Here is an 18,418-nt window from a genome sequence, read left to right on the forward strand (position 1 = left end):
TAAGAGTCGCTGCTTGTAGTGGCGAATAGATCCTTTTTGGCACTATGACCCACTGTAGCACGTTCTACGAGCTTTTCACAACACGTGCATAAAAAATAGCCTTTTTTGGCTGTTGACGGCGTCAACGAAATGTCTAAAGCCTCTTCGACAAGTCCATGGTCTCTTTTTTTGGAAACTAACGGAGTTCTTTTAAACCCTTTTGCTTTTGGCGAGAAAGTTTTCAAACAATTCGCACACTGCATTTTTGTTAAATTCACGCTATTTAAAATTTTATATAGCAGAGGTACTGCATCTGTTCACTCTGCTTCCATTAATACTAATGCCGCGCTTTAAAAAAAAACCCGCACCCAACGCATCCGCTGTAATGAACTTGTAACGGATGTCAATGACTTTATATCATGTATATTAATACTTATTGCATGATGGTTACAAAAGCGCAATCTTGGGATTGACCAATAGCATATTTCTAACACATGCCCGGAAATCGTTAAAATGGCTGGAACAACGAACGACAACGTTTTTGATTCCATAAAACTTCGTTTTAAGTTTGAACTTAAACCTGAACAAAAGAAAATTATTCATGAAATTTTACAAGGACGAGACGTTAATGCAGTGCTGCCGACGGGATTCGGAAAGTCCATGTGTTTTATTGTTCCTCCATTGATCAAGGATATGCAGGTACATGTACATCTGTCTATTAGAAGCGTCATTTTTGTAGAGGCGAAAGCTGACGTTCCCTGTCCGCAAACGTGTTAAATTCGATCTTTAAATTTTGCAAATATTGTGTATTTTTCTTTCTCACTATGTTTATTTTGTTATTTTATCTTAAATAACCAACCGCATATAATTTCTTTCGTATCCCGTAGGTATCCGCCTATACTAACGCTAGCAATTAAGCTGGCTCTTATATTAAACACAAAACTTTCTATCCGCACGTTTTTATTATATCAACAATCTAAATTTATATTATTGGTTTCCATTTTATGTCTTTCTATTTTAACATATTTAGATAACATTTGTTCTTTTTCTTTTTCAGAACTTGGGTGAACAGCATTTCCTGTCTTTGGTCGTATCACCACTTATAAGCCTTATGAAAGATCAGGCGAGCCAACTACAAGAATCGGGTATTAAATGCTGGCTGTCTTGTGATGATTGTCTTCCTGTTAAAGGTACGTCCCAGTTTAATCTTCGACTTCATTATATCATATATGCAAATATTGTTACTGTGGGGGCGTTCTTTAGATTTCCCCCATAGACACCAAGTACTGGTTCTAGTATCAGGAAACGGACTCGAGCGCGTTTTAAATAAGCGCTTTATATGCAATCAAGCTTCAATCAATAGGTTAAAACTAATATGAGCATATGTCTTAATTGTTAGTTACGTGTAATTTATCATTTAACTATCAACATCAATTTTACATTTGTAACACAGATCTAGCTCATGCCGACGTAAGCATCGTCTATGTGACTCCAGAGGCTCTGAAGCAGACACATTGGCGAAGACTTTTGCGTGACCCGACGTTTCAGACACGCTTGTGCCTTTTTGCGGTCGATGAAGCGCATTGTGTGTCCGACTGGTAGGTTGACATCTTATTTTAACCATTTACATATAGTGGTTGTTCCAATACTTCTCAGTTGGCTACGTTCATATGAAGCATTACTCAATGATTGTTTGTATGTTGCCACAGGTTTTCAATAATCATGCAATAAAACAAAAATTATAAAATACGATAAAATTGTATTGCAGGGGATATGAGTTCCGCCCAGAATTTAGAGACTTGTCGGAAATTCGAAGTGTGGTTGATGTTCCGTTGCTAGCAATAACGGCTACGGCTACAGAGCGGGTTCGAGAAGACATTGTTAAATACCTGCAGATTTCTGATAATGCATTCAGCATCGCTATTGTACCTGACAGGTAACGGGTTACGTATAATGAATTATTACATTATTTTACCCTCATATTGGCCGGAACACACAAACAGCTACATGCGTAATATTTAGAAGAATCAATTACCCCCATTTATTACACTAGTATAATTATCATGCATCTTAACACGTATAATAATTTAAATAATGTTTGTGTTATCATTGTTATTGGTCAATCAACAATGTTTGAGTGGCGTTGCTCTCCATGCACTGGAGTAAATTATGACTATATTTACACATAATACCCGTATTTATTTGATGAAGGGCATTTAGGAAAATGACATGTTCATTACTACGCCAGTAACTGTTTTACTCGATAGGCTACGGCTACCCTGTGGACTAAGGGTCCCGGTTGAAATATGCTTCAAACAGCTGTCTTCATGATACAAATTGTTTAGTTATACTGGTTTCCTTAACTTATGCATTGTTGAATCTATTTCTTATGCAGACCTAACATAACCCTCGTTGTGAAAAGTACGGGTTCAGAGCGCTACGAGGAGGAATTGCAGTGGCTCCTTGACTATGCACGTGTGCACATTGACAACGAATCAATGGCTAAAACCATCATCTTCTGCAGGTCGGGCATTTATATTATCAAAATAATGCAATATTCAGAGATAATAATTTTAATCTTACAATCCAGTCCTAGGTTAAAATACATGTTCTGTTTTAAAAAATAATTTAACAATTACCCGATAATTACTTAATTAACTGTTACTATACTGTAGCAGTACAATGGACATAATTGTTGCTTATTGTATTGCGACGTAACATGAATCCACACGTCTTTGAAAATATTATATATTGCAGATCATACAGGATGGTATATGGCGTTTGGTCTTGGTTGTTAGATGCCATTGGGCTGAAGGTCTATGCAGAAGAAAAACATACTGTGGAAGGCAGAAGAGTGGAGATGTTCACTGCATCCACAACGGAAAAGGACAAGAACCGCATACTGGACAACTTTTAAAATGGAATAATAAGGATCATCGTTTCAACGGTTGCGTTTGGGATGGGCGTTAACATCCCCAACGTCAGTTTGGTTGTTCACTGGGGAGCACCAAAATCCTTTCTTACTTACTGGCAGGAGGTAGGACGTGCGGGTCGAGAGGGGAAACAGGCATTGGCCGTGCTTATCCCCTACAAACGGAGCTGCCTAACATCCATGTGTGATGGTGACTTTTCTGAATCATTAACAACTGCTGTATGTGTCAGGAACAGGACACTCACAGCTTTGCTTACAAAGGATATGGACAAGTCGTCGATCCCCGTCCATGATTCTTGTGAGAACACATGTGATGTGTGCGTGTGTAAACAGTGTTTGTGCTGTAGTGTGTGCTACGAACAATGCCTTTGTCCTGGAAAAGCAGACCAGATAAAAAAATCCTCAGTGAGCACTAGTGTCAGTATCGTTGCTGCTGTTGTTGTAACTATTATACGAAACATTTTCTTATGAATGTTTACGTTGTAAATCATTAATCATAGTATTGTAAATGGAACGTATTCACATACAAATACTTAACTATAAATTAATTGTTAACAATTAATTGTTGTTGTTGTTGTTACTATTACTAGAAGTATTATTTTAATCAGCTACTATTAGTATTTTATAAGGTAGATATAATTCTTCTTTTGCTTCTTCTTCTTCCCATGATTATTATTTCCAATTTCATTTCTTACTGTTTTGCGCATATTGAACACTTAATGTCCGAGCTCAGTTACAAACATAGTTGAATTTAACCTCCAGTTCGATAGCGATGTTAAATGTCGAGCTCGTATTCACCAAGGGAGATAACATGAACCTTTACTAAACAAGGATTTATATTCTACCGCAACCCAAATTCGACGACACCTAAATTCGACGATGTTCTATTTGTATTGATTAAATGGATGATTATTGTCTTGGAATCATTTCAAAGTTATACAGCCGAGTTTAAAATATTATTTTGTGCTATTAAACATTTCATTATTTCTTTCATTATTTGCTATACGAACGTTGATTGTTATTGTTTACATTTCGATATTTCCGCGCATGCGCATTGACTGGAGGGCAAAAACACTGGTTACAGTAACGTAAAGCATGTATAAACACAGGTGGAAGTTACGTACCTTGGATAGTATTTTTTTTTAGCAGCACAATATATTCAAATAAATATATAAAATCATGTTTAATGAGAAAACAATTGACAAAGAGCCATGAAAAAAATCCCCACCCTCTGATATTGGAATCATAACAAGGTCATTAACTAGACTTTATTATAGACCTGTCTTCGCGGGCCGCAAAAATGTCAAAAATAGCTTTAATCCAAAGCATCCCTTGATCCTCCTATGGGCAATTGGACAACCTTTCAAAAAAAGTTAACTTCAAAAATATCTGTCCAGCCGTTAACTCACAGTCAGTCGAAAACCGAGCAATATTTCGAGTCCGTTTGTCAACCCGAATAAATCTTCTACAGACTTTCAAACAATATTTTTGACTTTTGTCTTTGTCTGGACGGTCTCCGATCATAACGAGATAATCGATTTGTGATGAACAAAGGTGCAATTTAACACCTATGCTGCAACACAGAGTGTCAAAACTGGTGTAACAATTAAATAAATCAATAACATTAATCGATAAAATTTATTTAATGTGTAACAAGGTTAGTTTTTTAAGACATATAGAGGTTACTACATGCATACAGGTATGTTGCTAAGATAAAATCTATCTATTTGTTGTTTGTCTTCATCCTCAATTGTTTTCGTTCATTAAATCTATTTTATTCTGAAAGAATTACAATTTCTGAGACTTGTTTTAACTTCAAATGGTCGCAAAGAAGTGCAAGTAGAGAAATTTTGTGGTAACCATATACCAGTATGTGCTCTTAAATGGTTTTCCACTCCCAAGTTCGTTTGAAGTAAAAACAAATAATAACAATATTATTCAAAAATAAAGTTCCTTTCATGCTTATGTCTTTTCAGACATCATAATTAAAATTATATTTGATATTATGCATGATTATCAGCAAAAACGTTGATTTTGTCAAGGCAGTACTATGAGATAGATATTGAGATAGAGCTTCTGTATATGCGCTTTTGCCCTCCAGTAGAAACTCGGGTCATTTAGCAGGTGCGCGTGACGTCACTCGTCAACGTTCGTATATATTGCTTCATGTAACTGTTACATCGTCGAACCAAGATTGCCTTATCGAATCGTGTGCCATCACACTTCACCTTACTAAACATCTTTGTTTTCGTGTACAATGTGTCTATGCTCAACCCGCAGATAACACTGTCAAAAACTATTCCAAAATTTTCCACTCTATAGAACATAGAAACAATAATATTATCGTTGGGGACTTTAACCTTAAACACCCTTGCTGGAACCCCGAGGGCGATCCACGATGCGACGATCATGCAGAAAATTTGCTAAAATTTATGAATAACAACAGTCTCAACTTCCTAAACGACGGACAGGTGACGCGACTGTCCGACCGCGCCGACCACCTAGATAGCGCGATTGACCTCGCCCTTACGTCGGCTAACTTACAAGCTATTAGCGAGTTTAATGTTATTGACAATTCGTTTGGGAGTGACCATCTCCCTATAGTAATAAGTCTAAAACTAAAAATAGAGCACACCCTTCCGTCAATGCAACACAAGTGGAAAATCAATAAGGCTTCACCTGAGCAATGGAACAACTTTAAAGCGCAATGCGATAATGAATTTACCCCAAACCAAGACCCTACTGACTCTAACACCCACTTCCGATCATATCTAACTAAACTTAAAACAGCACTAGACAACTCAATCCCTGTAGTTAACAAAAAACCTAAAAAGATTAAACGCTCTGTCCCCTGGTGGAACCAGGAGTGCGAAGCAGCCATTAAATACCGTGAAAAATGTAGGAGAAAATGGAACAAAATAAAAACAGGCCCTAAATATGAAAAACTTAAAGAAGCTCGCGCAACGGTAAAACAAATAATCAAAAAAGCGAAACTCGACAGCTGGCATGATTTCTGTAACAATCTCTCGTACAAAACGACTAGCAAGGAACTTTGGGATCAGGTACACCGTATGCAAGGTAGGCCGCCCCCCATTACTCCTATATTCCGTATAAACGGCGAAATTCTTGTAACAAACGCCGATAAAGCTACGGCCCTAGTCCATCACTATCAAGCTGTAAGCAGCGACGAAGGCTACACCCAAGAATTCATAGAGCGTAAACTTAAAATCAAACAGGAATTCCCCGCCTGGCTCGAAACTCATAAGCAAGATGCAAACCATAATTATAATGCCCCGTTCAGCCTCTTTGAATTAGAAACAGCCTTACTAACGTGTAAAAATGGCGCACCAGGCGATGATAACATCCATTATAAAATTCTCAAACAACTTCCTCTCTCCGCAAAACAAGATCTACTCGCTCTTTACAATAAATCATGGACCGAAGGCACGCTGCCGGAGGAATGGCACGAGGCCACAATTATTCCGATACTCAAACGTAATCAGCCTAAAGATGACCCAGCCTCATATAGACCGATATCCTTAACCTCAACATTTACAAAACTAATGCAGAAAATGATTAAACCACGTCTATGCGCTTTCTTCGAAAAAAACAACCTAATTTCAAATAATCAATCAGGGTGTAGAGCCCATCACTCATGTGAGGATCATTTAGTGCGCCTCGAAGCCGATATAAAGAGAGCTCAAACCCTCGGCCAATCTGTAGCAGCCGTATTCCTAGACCTAACGGCCGCGTTCGATAAATTATGGAACGAAAACGCGATTCAAATGCTAAATAAGCTAGGAATACAAGGTACTATGCTAAAATGGCTTGCAGCTTTCCTCACAACTCGCAAAATCAAAGTTCGACTGCAGGACGCGACCTCCGAAACGGTCGACACTATAAACGGCTGCCCCCAGGGAAGTGTTCTCTCACCGATTCTATTTTCCGCTACAATGAACACGCTAGACCGTGCAATCAACGAGCATAATGCTAAAAATGAAATCGATCTAATTAAACTCTCTCTTTTCGTTGACGACAGTGCTATATGGACTACATCTAAATCACCAAAAATAGCAATTTCCAAAATTCAAAAAGCTTTAACTACTATTGAAACTTGGAGTTCAACATACGGTTTTATAATTAATCCTACTAAAACTCAAGCAATCGTTTTCTCAAACGGCACCTCCAAAGCGACATCTAACAAAATTGCAGACCTTCCTCAATTAACGCTCTGTGGCACTATGCTTCCGTACCTTGAAAAAATTACCTTCCTTGGGATGATATTTGACAAATACTTAACTTGGAAAGACCACATCCTTAATTTACTAAATTGCACCCATTAAACTGTTGGGCAAGCTCCCTTTAACAATATAAAATAATATAAAATAAGCTGTATGGTCGGTTTTCTGAGTGGAACAAGTCTTCTCTCTTCTGACTCACATAAGACCATTTGTACAGACACAATTTCAAACTGGTCATAGTGACAATCTAATAAATGTCTTTTTGGAAACAGTACTAGGTGTAAATGTCTATAATCTCATTGCCCTGAATTTCAGGTTCCCCATATGACCTTGACATTGTTGATTCCTCCAACATCACTTTTAGTGGCAATGGTTTGAGCCTGGTTCCCGTCAACCGCACAGCCTCGTTTGTCATCCATGGAGTGTCAGGATCAGGAAAACTGGATGTGGAAATCATTGGTAAGTTGTATAACATTAGAACAATAGGGTATTGCAGCTATAAGTATGTTTTTTTATATTTTGTTGTTTTAAATTTCAATTAGTACTTGTTGGAAGGGTGATAATCAATTTCAATGCCATTTAGTGTAGCTTCTCAAAATACTTGTTTTCTGGTCTGTAGTAACAAGTTCTCATGCACAGAATCAGATAAAACAAAATCGTAATATACAAGGCACTTTTAATTATTCAACTTAAGTATTTGATCAGGTGTTTGCACGAATTTTAACTTTGTGGTTAGCTCATATTTCACTAGCAGTAGTTGTAGTAACTATGTACATGTATGCATGAAATAAGCGGGTGGGAATTGTACAAAGTTTTTGTTTTAGCATGTTTCACGTTTGTCAAGGTTATTAAGGTCATATTTTACCTCCCCATGTGTAGTTTTATTGTGTAAATTCAGTGAAATTAGCCAATAAAACACTTTTTTTATTTGGTAGGTGCATAAATTTGCAAAGCATGGATTCTTTTGTCATTTGGTGGGAGGGACCTGTCTGTGATAATTGTTTCAAGTGTTGATGCAAATGATTTAGGTGCTGTATGCAGTCTTGCAATTGATTTGATGCTCATTTCATTTAAAAATTAAGTATGCCATTGCAATGATCATAGACTGGGTAGATATAAGTAGCCTATTGTTATCCCCCTCCATAGGCGGAGGGATATTGTTTTGGGGTTGTCCTTCCGTCCGTCCGTCTTTCCGTCCTTCCGTCTGTCCGTCCGTCCCGAGCCATATCTTGGAAGTGCTTTGGCGGATTTCATTGAAACTTGGTATGAGTATGTATATAGATAAGAGGATGATGCACACCAAATGGCATTGTTCACCATTTGTTAATAACGGAGTTATGGCCCTTTGTATCTTTAAAAAATGCTTTTTTGAGTGTCAAATATAATACTTATGTGTCCAGAAGCATATTGGCGGGGGATATCAATTCAACGAATTTGCTTGTTTCAACTTCATTTCATTATCCTTTTATATTTCTGTACCAGAGTATTATTCGTCTTCTTGTATTCAGGTTAATTAACATTCTTGAGTATTTGAAGAATTTATGCTAATATTATAATCTTCAAAGTGTCGTCCCAGATTAGCATGTGCAGTCCGCACAGGCTAATCAGGGACGACGCTTTCCGCTGTTATGCAATTTTCGTTTAAATGAAGTATCTTCTTATCAAATATCTAATTTTGGCGGAAAGTGTCGTCCCTGATTAGCCTGTGTGGACTGTGGGGCACACAAGAACACCCATAATGTTCTATAATCTTTCCTTAAATGCCGTCTACTACTGCGCACGAACCTAGTTATAAGTGCCACGATGATAAGCAAAATGGGCAAATAATCTTAACCATGTAAAGGGTCAAGTTTTAGTTGGATGCAGATTTATTCTTCCCAATCTATATATTTTTTACGTATGCTGCTATTCAGGGCCAGATCCTAACATTTTACCGTAGGTTGCCCAGACGAGCTACTATCTTGGTACTTTGGTTGCCTGGGCAACGAATAAGCAGCCCTGTTACAAGTACATGTCATAAGTGTCTAATTCTGAGTTTAAAGAAAACAAAATTAGTCAAAACTAGAAATGGCGCGGCAGAGGCCGACGCGTATCCCCACGCCGAATGTTTGACATAGGTGTGCCCCAGGGTTGGTAATGGGGCCATGCATAGCTGAGATTGACCGTATTGTCATAAGAGAAGTTCATCATCAATTAGAAGTGAATTGGTGTAGAAATGAATAAGTTATAGTAAAAGGCAATTTTGGGTGGGTGTGACATATGTTGGCAGGGCGCCCCAGGGTTGGTAATTGTGCCATGCATAGTTGAGATTGACCGTATTGTCATAAGAGAAGTTCAGTATCAATTTGAAGTGAATCGGTGTAGAAATGAAGAAATTATAGGAAAAGGCAATTTTGGGCGGGTGTGGTCTATGTGAGCGGGGCCCCAGGGTTGGTAATGGGGCCATGCATAGTTGAGATTGACCGTATTGTCATAAGAGAGGTTCAGTATCAATTTGAAGTGAATCGGTGTAGAAATGAAGAAATTATAGTAAAAGGCAATTTTGGGTGGGTGTGGTCTATGTGGGCGGGGCTCCCCAGGGTTGGTAATGGGGCCATGCATAGTTGAGATTGACTGTATTGTCATAAGAGAAGTTCAATATCAATTTGAAGTGAATCGGTGTAGAAATGAAGAAATTATAGTAAAGGCAATTTTGGGTGGGTGTGGTCTATGTGGGCGGGGCCCCAGGGTTGGTTATGGGGCCATGCATAGTTGAGATTGACCCTAATGTCATAAGAGAAGTTCAGTATCAATTTGAAGTGAATCCGTGTAGAAATGAAAAAAATATAGTAAATGGAATTTTTTGGTGGGTGTGGCCTATGTGGGCGGGCGCCCCAGGGTTGGGATTGGGGCCATGCATAGTTGAGATTGACCCTAATGTCATAACAAAAGTTCAGTATCAATTTGAAGTGAATCCGTGTAGAAATGAAAAAATTATAGTAAATGGAAATTTTGGGTGGGTGTGGCCTATGTGGGCGGGGCGCCCCAGGGTTGGGAATGGGGCCATGCATGGTTGAGATTGACCGTATTGTCATAAGAGAGGTCCAGTATCAATTTGAAGTGAATTGGTGTAGAAATAAAGAAGTAAATGTAAAATAACCTAAAATAATGAGTGATAATTTCTGATGCGGCCCCACCCCAACCCCAGGGGTCAAATCAAAATTCCAAATAGTGCAGGGTCGCACATATGCTCATAGCTACCATGTGTGTAAGTTTCAAGGTTCTAGTGCTTTTAGTGTAGGAAGAGATAGTGGCCAGGACGGACAGACAGACAGACGGGCGGACGGACGGCGGAGATAACCACAATATCCCCACCTTTTTTTCAAAAAGCGTGGGGATAAATACAACATCGCTGACTTGACGCGTTGCACATTGCTTATTTATGAGCCTGAGACTTCATTCAAAATAAACTGATCAACCGGGGAAAGAATGTTTCAATCTTTTCTGAAAAAGGTAGTTGGACAACCAAGCTTTGAAATTGACACAAGCCCGGGGCCTCAATCTACTTGCCCTGAGCAAACGGGAAAACACCAATTTCTATCCCTGTGCTTTTGTAATCATATATATGGCATATAACCTTGCTTAACTTATTTGTGTCAGGTTGATGGATTTTTTTAAGGTTTATTTTATCATTTTTCTGTCTCCAATAAATTCTTCATTTACTGCATGATAAGCTAATAGTTTAATAGTTGTTATTCTTAGTAATGATGGTTTATTGTTCAGTTATTTCTAATTCACTTGCCATGTGACATCCAAAAAGATTGTATAAAATTGAATATTCCTCCTTAAATATTATATGTCAACATATTTGAAGACTTCTTTTTACTGAAGAGCAGAATTTATTGTTCACTTATTAATTTGTTAGTTGACCTTCATTTACAATCTTAAGAATAAACACTTGTTTGGAAAAAACACAAATAATTGATAGCGCCTATCCTATTAACTCATCTTTTTATTATAGAAACGCTTAAAAAATATCATATTTGTAGTTTTTTTGTAAAGTATAATGATTAAAATGTCCTTTATAACTCTGATACATTTCTTATGCCTTTATAATATGGAAACAATCTAGTGTCTATATCAATGTTTTTCATATGAGAACAATATTCCAATCATATAAATAATAAAAATAAGGATTTGCACTAAGGGCGTAGCAAATTAAGTTCATTATACTTTAAAACATAGTGTGCATTTGCAAAGTTGTTATGATAGCGAATATTAATTATGAAAAATATTTAAATCACATACGTTCTACTAGAGCTTTAAGTAACTTGTGAAACAGTTAACCATTATTGTATGACAATTTCATGCACAAGTTTAATTACAACCTTATTTTATATTTACATTTTGAGACAGGGCACTGTTCACATTGTCATAAAAAGCATAATATTTTGTCTGTATGAAATGAATATTTTGCTGATTTTGCAAATAAATTGAAACTTAAAACTCATTTATAAATCAACTTCACACCATTTTTTTCATTATTTTACTAATTCTGATAATGGTTTTTACTATTTTCAACAATTGCCTAGTGATCATTGTTTCTCCTCCAACTTTCTTCCTATGTCTTATGTTAAATTGTCCTCTATTTTGAAACTTAACCAATCTGACATGTGTTCAGCTGCTACTCTAAATTTATTTTTCCTGAGTTAAATTTCTGCATAGATGGCCATTCTGTTTTTTTTAATAATCATTTAAAGCACACATCAAGCATGACAATCATTCAAATGAAAATGCACTTTGCAATCAGTATCAACTTTAGATGAAATGTCTAGATATTGAACACCTCTGACACAATTCTGCTCTTCAGATTCGAAAATATTTAATCCGCTACTGACACCGCGTCCGCTATATTTCTAAGAACTTTCGTGTGACCGGACTGGACTATAGTTGCCACTGTTGATGCATTACTTCACCTTTCACGTCGGCAATTATTTTCTGTTCTGTTTCTGCACAAGTAGGGCCGAAAGGTGAGTTGATTTGCCTTGTTGGTATGGTCAACTTTTTTATGCCCCCGGATCGAAAGATCGGGATTATATTGTTTTTGGCCTGTCTGTCTGTCTGTCTGTCATTGTGTCAGTCAGTCATTGTATGTTTGTGAAACAACCTTTAACCTTGGTTAAAGTTTTATAACTTTTGCAATATTGAAGAAAGCAACTTCATATTTGGCATGCATGTGTATCACATGGAGCTGCACATTTTGAGGGGTGAAAAGTCAAGGTCAAGGTCATCCTTCAAGGTCAAAGATCAAATATCATTGTATTTTTCATTCCTAAAACTTGAACCTTCGTTAAAGTTTGGTCATAACTTTTTGAATATTGAAGATAGCAACTTGATATTTGGCATGCATGTGTATCTCATGGAGCTGCTTATTTTGAGTGGCTAAAGGTCAAGGTCATCATTCAAGGTCAAAGGTCAAATTTATGGCTTCAAAGTGGCGCAATAGTGGGCATTGTTCTTCTGACAAACACATCTCTTGTTAATCAATAAAATATTGCAAAATGTTTGTTTGTCTAAAAATTGCCTTAAAATGAGGTAACATTCAAAATGTTTCCTTGTTACATATGGACTGAGTGTCATCTTCAAATGATGAGTATAGGACAATAATTTGCTGTTTATAACTTTAGCATCCAAACCCCAATATTTGTTTATAATAACACAAAGCAAAACAACATTCCTAAACAGTTTGTACTTGTTCATTATACATGTTTCACAATTTAAAATTTAGTAGATATAAGGTTGACCATTCCACATTGATTAATCAAAATTAATACTGTTTTCGTTTGTTTTATTAATTATTTGCTCCAAATGTTTGTTAATAATAAGTCATGTTAATGATTAATACTACATTGATCAATGTTAACAATATAGATTTTATTTTTGATTTTCTCTTCATGGTTATGGGCCAACAAATAATAAGCTAGAATAAATATAACTTTCTAACAATTAAACTTTTTTTCAAAATCTTTTAACCAACCTTTAAAAGTGACAACACAATGAAGCTGCTATTTAATTGCATGTTAAGCAATATCTTGACACATTTTGTCTGCGTAAGCTGTTCAATGGGAATTGTCTTTATGTGTGATCATTTAACCCTTTCAGTGCGGGAACCGAATTTCAAAGGCCTTTGCAAACAGTTTGGATCCAGATGAGACGCCACAGAACGTGGCGTCTCATCAGGATCCAAACTGTTTGCTATTCTGATAGTATTCTTTGAAAAAAAGTGAAGAAAATGATGATTTTAGAAATTCGGTTCCCGCATTGAAAGAGCTAATTTGGGATGATACTTTACACACATGCTTTAAGCCTAGTATTCCCAGAATATGGCACACCCTCTTAAACTGGTTTCTTGCAGTATTTTTGTTCCCAATTGTATTGCATGATGTTGTTTATTTCAATGAAAGCGAAATGTATTTCTTTAGTTTATTTTCAATAGAAGGACATAACATTTTTTTCGGGTAATCACAAACTAACAATTTTTTTAGGAAAGCCAAAGAGTTGAATTGTGGTAAGCATATCCGCTAGACAAGAACAGACTACTTGCTTAAATGGTTATTGCAACACATTTTAGTACAAATACTTTATATACCATTGCCCAAGTTTTGATTGGTTAATCCATGTGTGTATTGCAACCAATGACCGCCTATACTTGCTTCAATGACACGCAATATTTCTTTCAGGCGATCACAAGGTCACGGTGAGCTATGGGGCAAGAAGATCCAGGGATCCCCGTACACAGTGCGGGTTTATGACACTGGTCGGGTTGCCGTATCTGACATGCCCTCGTCTGGGTTGCTAGGGCAGCCCGTGGTATTTGACAGTAAGTAGCCGGATATGTTTGCAAAATGGTTCCATGTATAGTTAGTTTGAATTGGTGTTGTGTGATAAGTTTTCCTTTAAAGGCAAAATGTTGTTGACATTTTAGGCTTCTGATGTATCAAGAACACACTCATAAAATTAAAATCTTAAATCCTAAATATAATAATGATTTCATCTACTCCTTGAGTCATAGACTCCTTCCAGTCAAACAATCATGTTTACAATATTAAGTCTTAAAAATATGATTAAATAAATAATTAAAAAACAACAACATTTTCTTCAAAAATTGATACAGATACTACAACAATAATTGTGTCAATAACATTGCATTGATTTGTTATTTGTGTGTTTTATATTGTAAATAAAATGCTGTTCATCGACATTTTCAGTTGATGCTTCAAAAGCAGGCAGTGGTAACATAGAGATAATGATTAGTGGAGGTGAGATTGCCTGCAGTGTACAGAACCATGGTAACTACTGGTTTACGGCGTCTTTTCTCCCTGTCTCCATAGAATATCACACCATTGAGATGAAGTTCAACAAAGAACATGTTCCAGGTAGGCTGGGATTGATCCATGAATTTTACAAAAAAAACATTGAAAATGATCAACCCAAATTTCTTAATTTTTATGCTCCCAGATGGAATGATCAGGGGGTATATTGTTTTTGGCCTGTCTGTCTGTCATTGTGTGTGTGTGTCTGTCCCAAAACTTTAACCTTGCTCATAAAATGAAAACTCTTGGGTCTATCATCTTTAAACTTCACATGTGCATGCATCTCATAAAGATCTACAATCAAACATGGTTTGAGGTCACTAGGTCAACGGTCAAGGTCCCTGTTACCTTTACATTCAAAATATAACCTTGTTTCTAAAATAGCTGCCGTGCGGCTTCAAAGCGCAGTAGGGGGCATTGTGTTTCACAAACACAGCTCTTGTTCTCAATAAAGAAATCTTTGAATTTAAGTGTCCACAAAAAGTCATTATTTGAAAGACCAAAAAATTTCATGCCAATTAATATACACATGATTTTACTGTAGCTGCAAACTCTTCCTCAGTTATGTTGAAGGAGTTATTTCCCTTTTTATGACAATTACAAGTATTGCCTTCAATTCACTCAGTTGAAAATAACAAACAAAATGCTAATACACTTTAGTATAAATATTGTTACTGAGGAACATTTTAGTTAAATTGTAGTTCTATCTTTGGATTGTGTTTTTTTATAAACATAAATTATGACTGACATTAATGTTTTCGAGGTGACTGATTAACATAATGTTTTGAGCGTATATTTTATAGCATTGGTTGGTGCATTCTGGTCTTATTTATGACTTTGATGGATACCGTAAATTCGCGAATATAATACGCACTTTTTTACCTGCCAAATTTTTCTTCAAGTAGGGGGTGCGTATAATATACGAATTTAGATCAGAACAAAAATTTTCCTGTGAAAATGTTCAACTTAATCGTTGTAATTCGCTGCGCGTAAGCCATTTTGAAAGAATTGTCTCAAAATTGTCACATTGGTATCAAATTAACCATATGTTTGCGTTAATAAAACAATCAACGGTAATATAAACAATAGACAGATATTTATTATGCAACTGTCATGACAACGGCCCGATAACACATCGCGGTCAATATACCGGGGTAGCACTGTGAAACAGATGTGTGATAACGCCAAATTGGTTTGCTATTTTCACAACACACAAATATATTTTCCCCATTTTGTTGCTTACCCGACGCTTACGCTAGCAAATCTATTTCTCATGTATTTTCCTGTCAAGTCTTTGTCTAAAAGCGCGCGAAAATTAGAGTGGGTGTAAACCCTGTCGAACGTAATGTGTACTGGGAATGCAATAGCTTGCCGATATGGTCAATAATTACCAGTATTGCTCTAAATGTCGTTATTGTTTAAAATAATACGTTCAAATAAACTTAATGGAGAAAATATATAAAGACATTTAACATGTGGGAGAACAAATGACAGCGATCACTTTAAACAGGAATCTTCAATCTGAAATTTTATTTTAACAAGTGTGAATACATTTTTTTCGGATGACAGTGTCATGGCCGATTTCGGACACTGAATTTTTTAGTGCGTATTTTACTCGGATTTTGAATTTTGACCAAAAAATTTGGACCAAAGTTGGGGGTGCGTATTAAACACGAGGGCGTATTATATTCGCGAATTTACGGTAGATCTTTTTCAGCTAACCCATTATTGAGTGTGAAACTTTAGTGTAACACTTTTTTGATATAGAGAGCCGTGTTCTTAGAAAACTGGGCGTAAAGTGTCGTTCCAGATAAGCCTGTAAATGAAGTCCCTAAATTTCTAAACAAAATCCAGTTTTAAGATGCAAAGTTTTCAGCCTGATTAGCCTGTGCGGACTACACAGACCAATCCGAATGATACTCTACGCATATGCATTTAGCCCAGTTATCCCAGAACAAGGCTATATTGTAGTATCACGCTCACCCATTGAATTCTGTAACTTAGCTGAAGTTTTGTTTCAGGCTCCCCGTGGCGTATCACGATCGCAGATGCCAAAAGCATGACAGTCTCGGGCCGAGGCCTGGAGTATGTCCAGGTCAATAAAACGGCCTCATTCTCGATAATCATGAATAATCTGGATCCCAAGCAGTTTGCAGTGTCCATTCTAGGTAACCCAGTTGTTGTACGAGCATGTAAACCAGTTTTCTGAACCACTGCTAGACTGGTTACCTATTTCTTTTAGAGTTTTATATCTTATTTACTCCAGTTCTTTTGATTCACAATATTTTCCATGTTGACTTTAAAGCCTGGTATACCATGTTAAATATAACCCATGTTAACATTTTTTCCCTTTAATTTGATTTTATGCCCCCCCCCCCCCCCTCTCTCTCTTTGTATGTACATATGAATGACCTCAAGCATATGTTTTGAACTCCTCTTGAACAAGAGGGGGTAATCACATGACCAACAAGATAGCGCAGTTCATGCCAAGACAGGTATTTTACAGAGTTTTATGCCCTTTAATACGTGAATGAATTGTTAAATGCAGCTCACTTTCCAGCCATGCCAGCAATAAAGTGATTAGCTTTAATTTCGTATTAATATTGGCTCTGTATCGTGACTTCTTGCTGCAAATTTTCTTGGCGGAGCTGTAATTTTGTGACCCACTAAAAAAATTTGCAGAGAATAAAGTCAAGATATAGAGCGACTATTTATTCAATATAAAAACTAATCTCTTTCTTGCGGATATGGTTTGAAGTTGAGTAGCATCTTAACAATTAATAAAATAATAAAGGATATAAAACAGCTCAAAATACCTGTCTCGGCATCAACGTTGCTATCTTGTTTGTCATGTGAGTACCCCCTCTGTGAACATTTGGATGAATCTCGCTCGAGCTTTTACAGTTGAATGAACTTAATGTGTAGATGATTTAACCCTTTCCTACTCAGAAGCAAAGTGAAAACTGCTTTGTGCTTGTTTGTGCACAAACAGCATAAAACCAGAACAGCCTGGGAGTAACTCGCAGTCTGCTCAGGTTATATGCTGTTTGCTGCTCATCAGAATCTTAGGGTTGGAAATGAAGCCTTTAAAACTTAAATCTAGTAAGAAAGGTCTTTAATTAAATTAACTTTCTAAGGGACTACAAATGGGTCAAAATACATATCTAAGTGGAAGAGGTTTAAAAAAAAATCAATAAGGCTGCAACAAGTTTTAGCAACTAATAACCTTTTGTCTCTTTTGAGTATGTATAGTCCCACAATATATTGTGTATGTCACTTTAAACTACTAGGTGAATCTTGTTAAAGTTAAATGACCTGTATACGTGTATGATCATAAAGAATGGAATTGTACTGCGACCATTTTTGGCAGAATGTTGGCCCTGTTTGTTCACTGTAGAATTATTCATACGTTAGATTTGTCTGTGTCCAAAAATGTGTGAGAGGAGGGGGGGGGGGATCAGCTTCTGTGAACAATTTGTAGTTTAATATGTTTATAAATGCATTTTTTTTTTAAATAGACGGTTTATTTCCGAATGTATTATAAACCATTAAAATATATTAAGTTTGTATCTGGAACATTTGTTGTTTATATTTTAATACTTTTTACGAAGTTGGGCCAGTGTAAAAGTACTTAAACTTGTGCAAAGGCATTGTATACCAGGTTTAATAATACTTCTATTCTTTTTATAAATTTCTCTGACTGTGCATGAACATTTTAACCAGTTTGAAAGGGGAATTCAGCGTTGATGTTAACAATGTGCACACACATACATTATTTCCACGAAAAAAAATCAAATACATCTGGGTTATATTGATAATTGAACAAGAAATGTCACTTTAATTGATAATATTGTAGTGTTTCATAAATTTTGATATATGGTTGTTTAGGTTTGTCTTTGAAGACATCAAAGGCA

At 36.5% G+C, this 18,418-nt stretch overlaps 2 protein-coding genes across 2 annotated transcripts; both read left to right on the plus strand.

The window, feature by feature from the left end:
• Positions 1–458: 458 nt before the first annotated feature.
• On the plus strand, positions 459–3,459 carry LOC127832213 (uncharacterized). Its single transcript, XM_052357518.1, has 5 exons — positions 459–1,169; positions 1,433–1,577; positions 1,748–1,915; positions 2,375–2,503; positions 2,737–3,459. The coding sequence occupies exons 1-5, from the start codon at positions 1,091–1,093 to the stop codon at positions 2,894–2,896; spliced, it is 681 nt and encodes a 226-aa protein (XP_052213478.1). The 5' UTR covers positions 459–1,090; the 3' UTR covers positions 2,897–3,459.
• Positions 3,460–7,471: 4,012 nt separating this feature from the next.
• Positions 7,472–16,713, plus strand: LOC127831232 (filamin-B-like). The gene is made up of 4 exons (XM_052356218.1): positions 7,472–7,611; positions 13,872–14,011; positions 14,400–14,567; positions 16,526–16,713. The coding sequence occupies exons 2-4, from the start codon at positions 13,969–13,971 to the stop codon at positions 16,711–16,713; spliced, it is 399 nt and encodes a 132-aa protein (XP_052212178.1). The 5' UTR covers positions 7,472–7,611; positions 13,872–13,968.
• The last annotated feature ends 1,705 nt before the right edge of the window (positions 16,714–18,418 follow it).

This window comes from Dreissena polymorpha, chromosome 5 (assembly GCF_020536995.1).
Source record: "Dreissena polymorpha isolate Duluth1 chromosome 5, UMN_Dpol_1.0, whole genome shotgun sequence".
Taxonomy (NCBI): Eukaryota; Metazoa; Mollusca; class Bivalvia; order Myida; family Dreissenidae; genus Dreissena; species Dreissena polymorpha.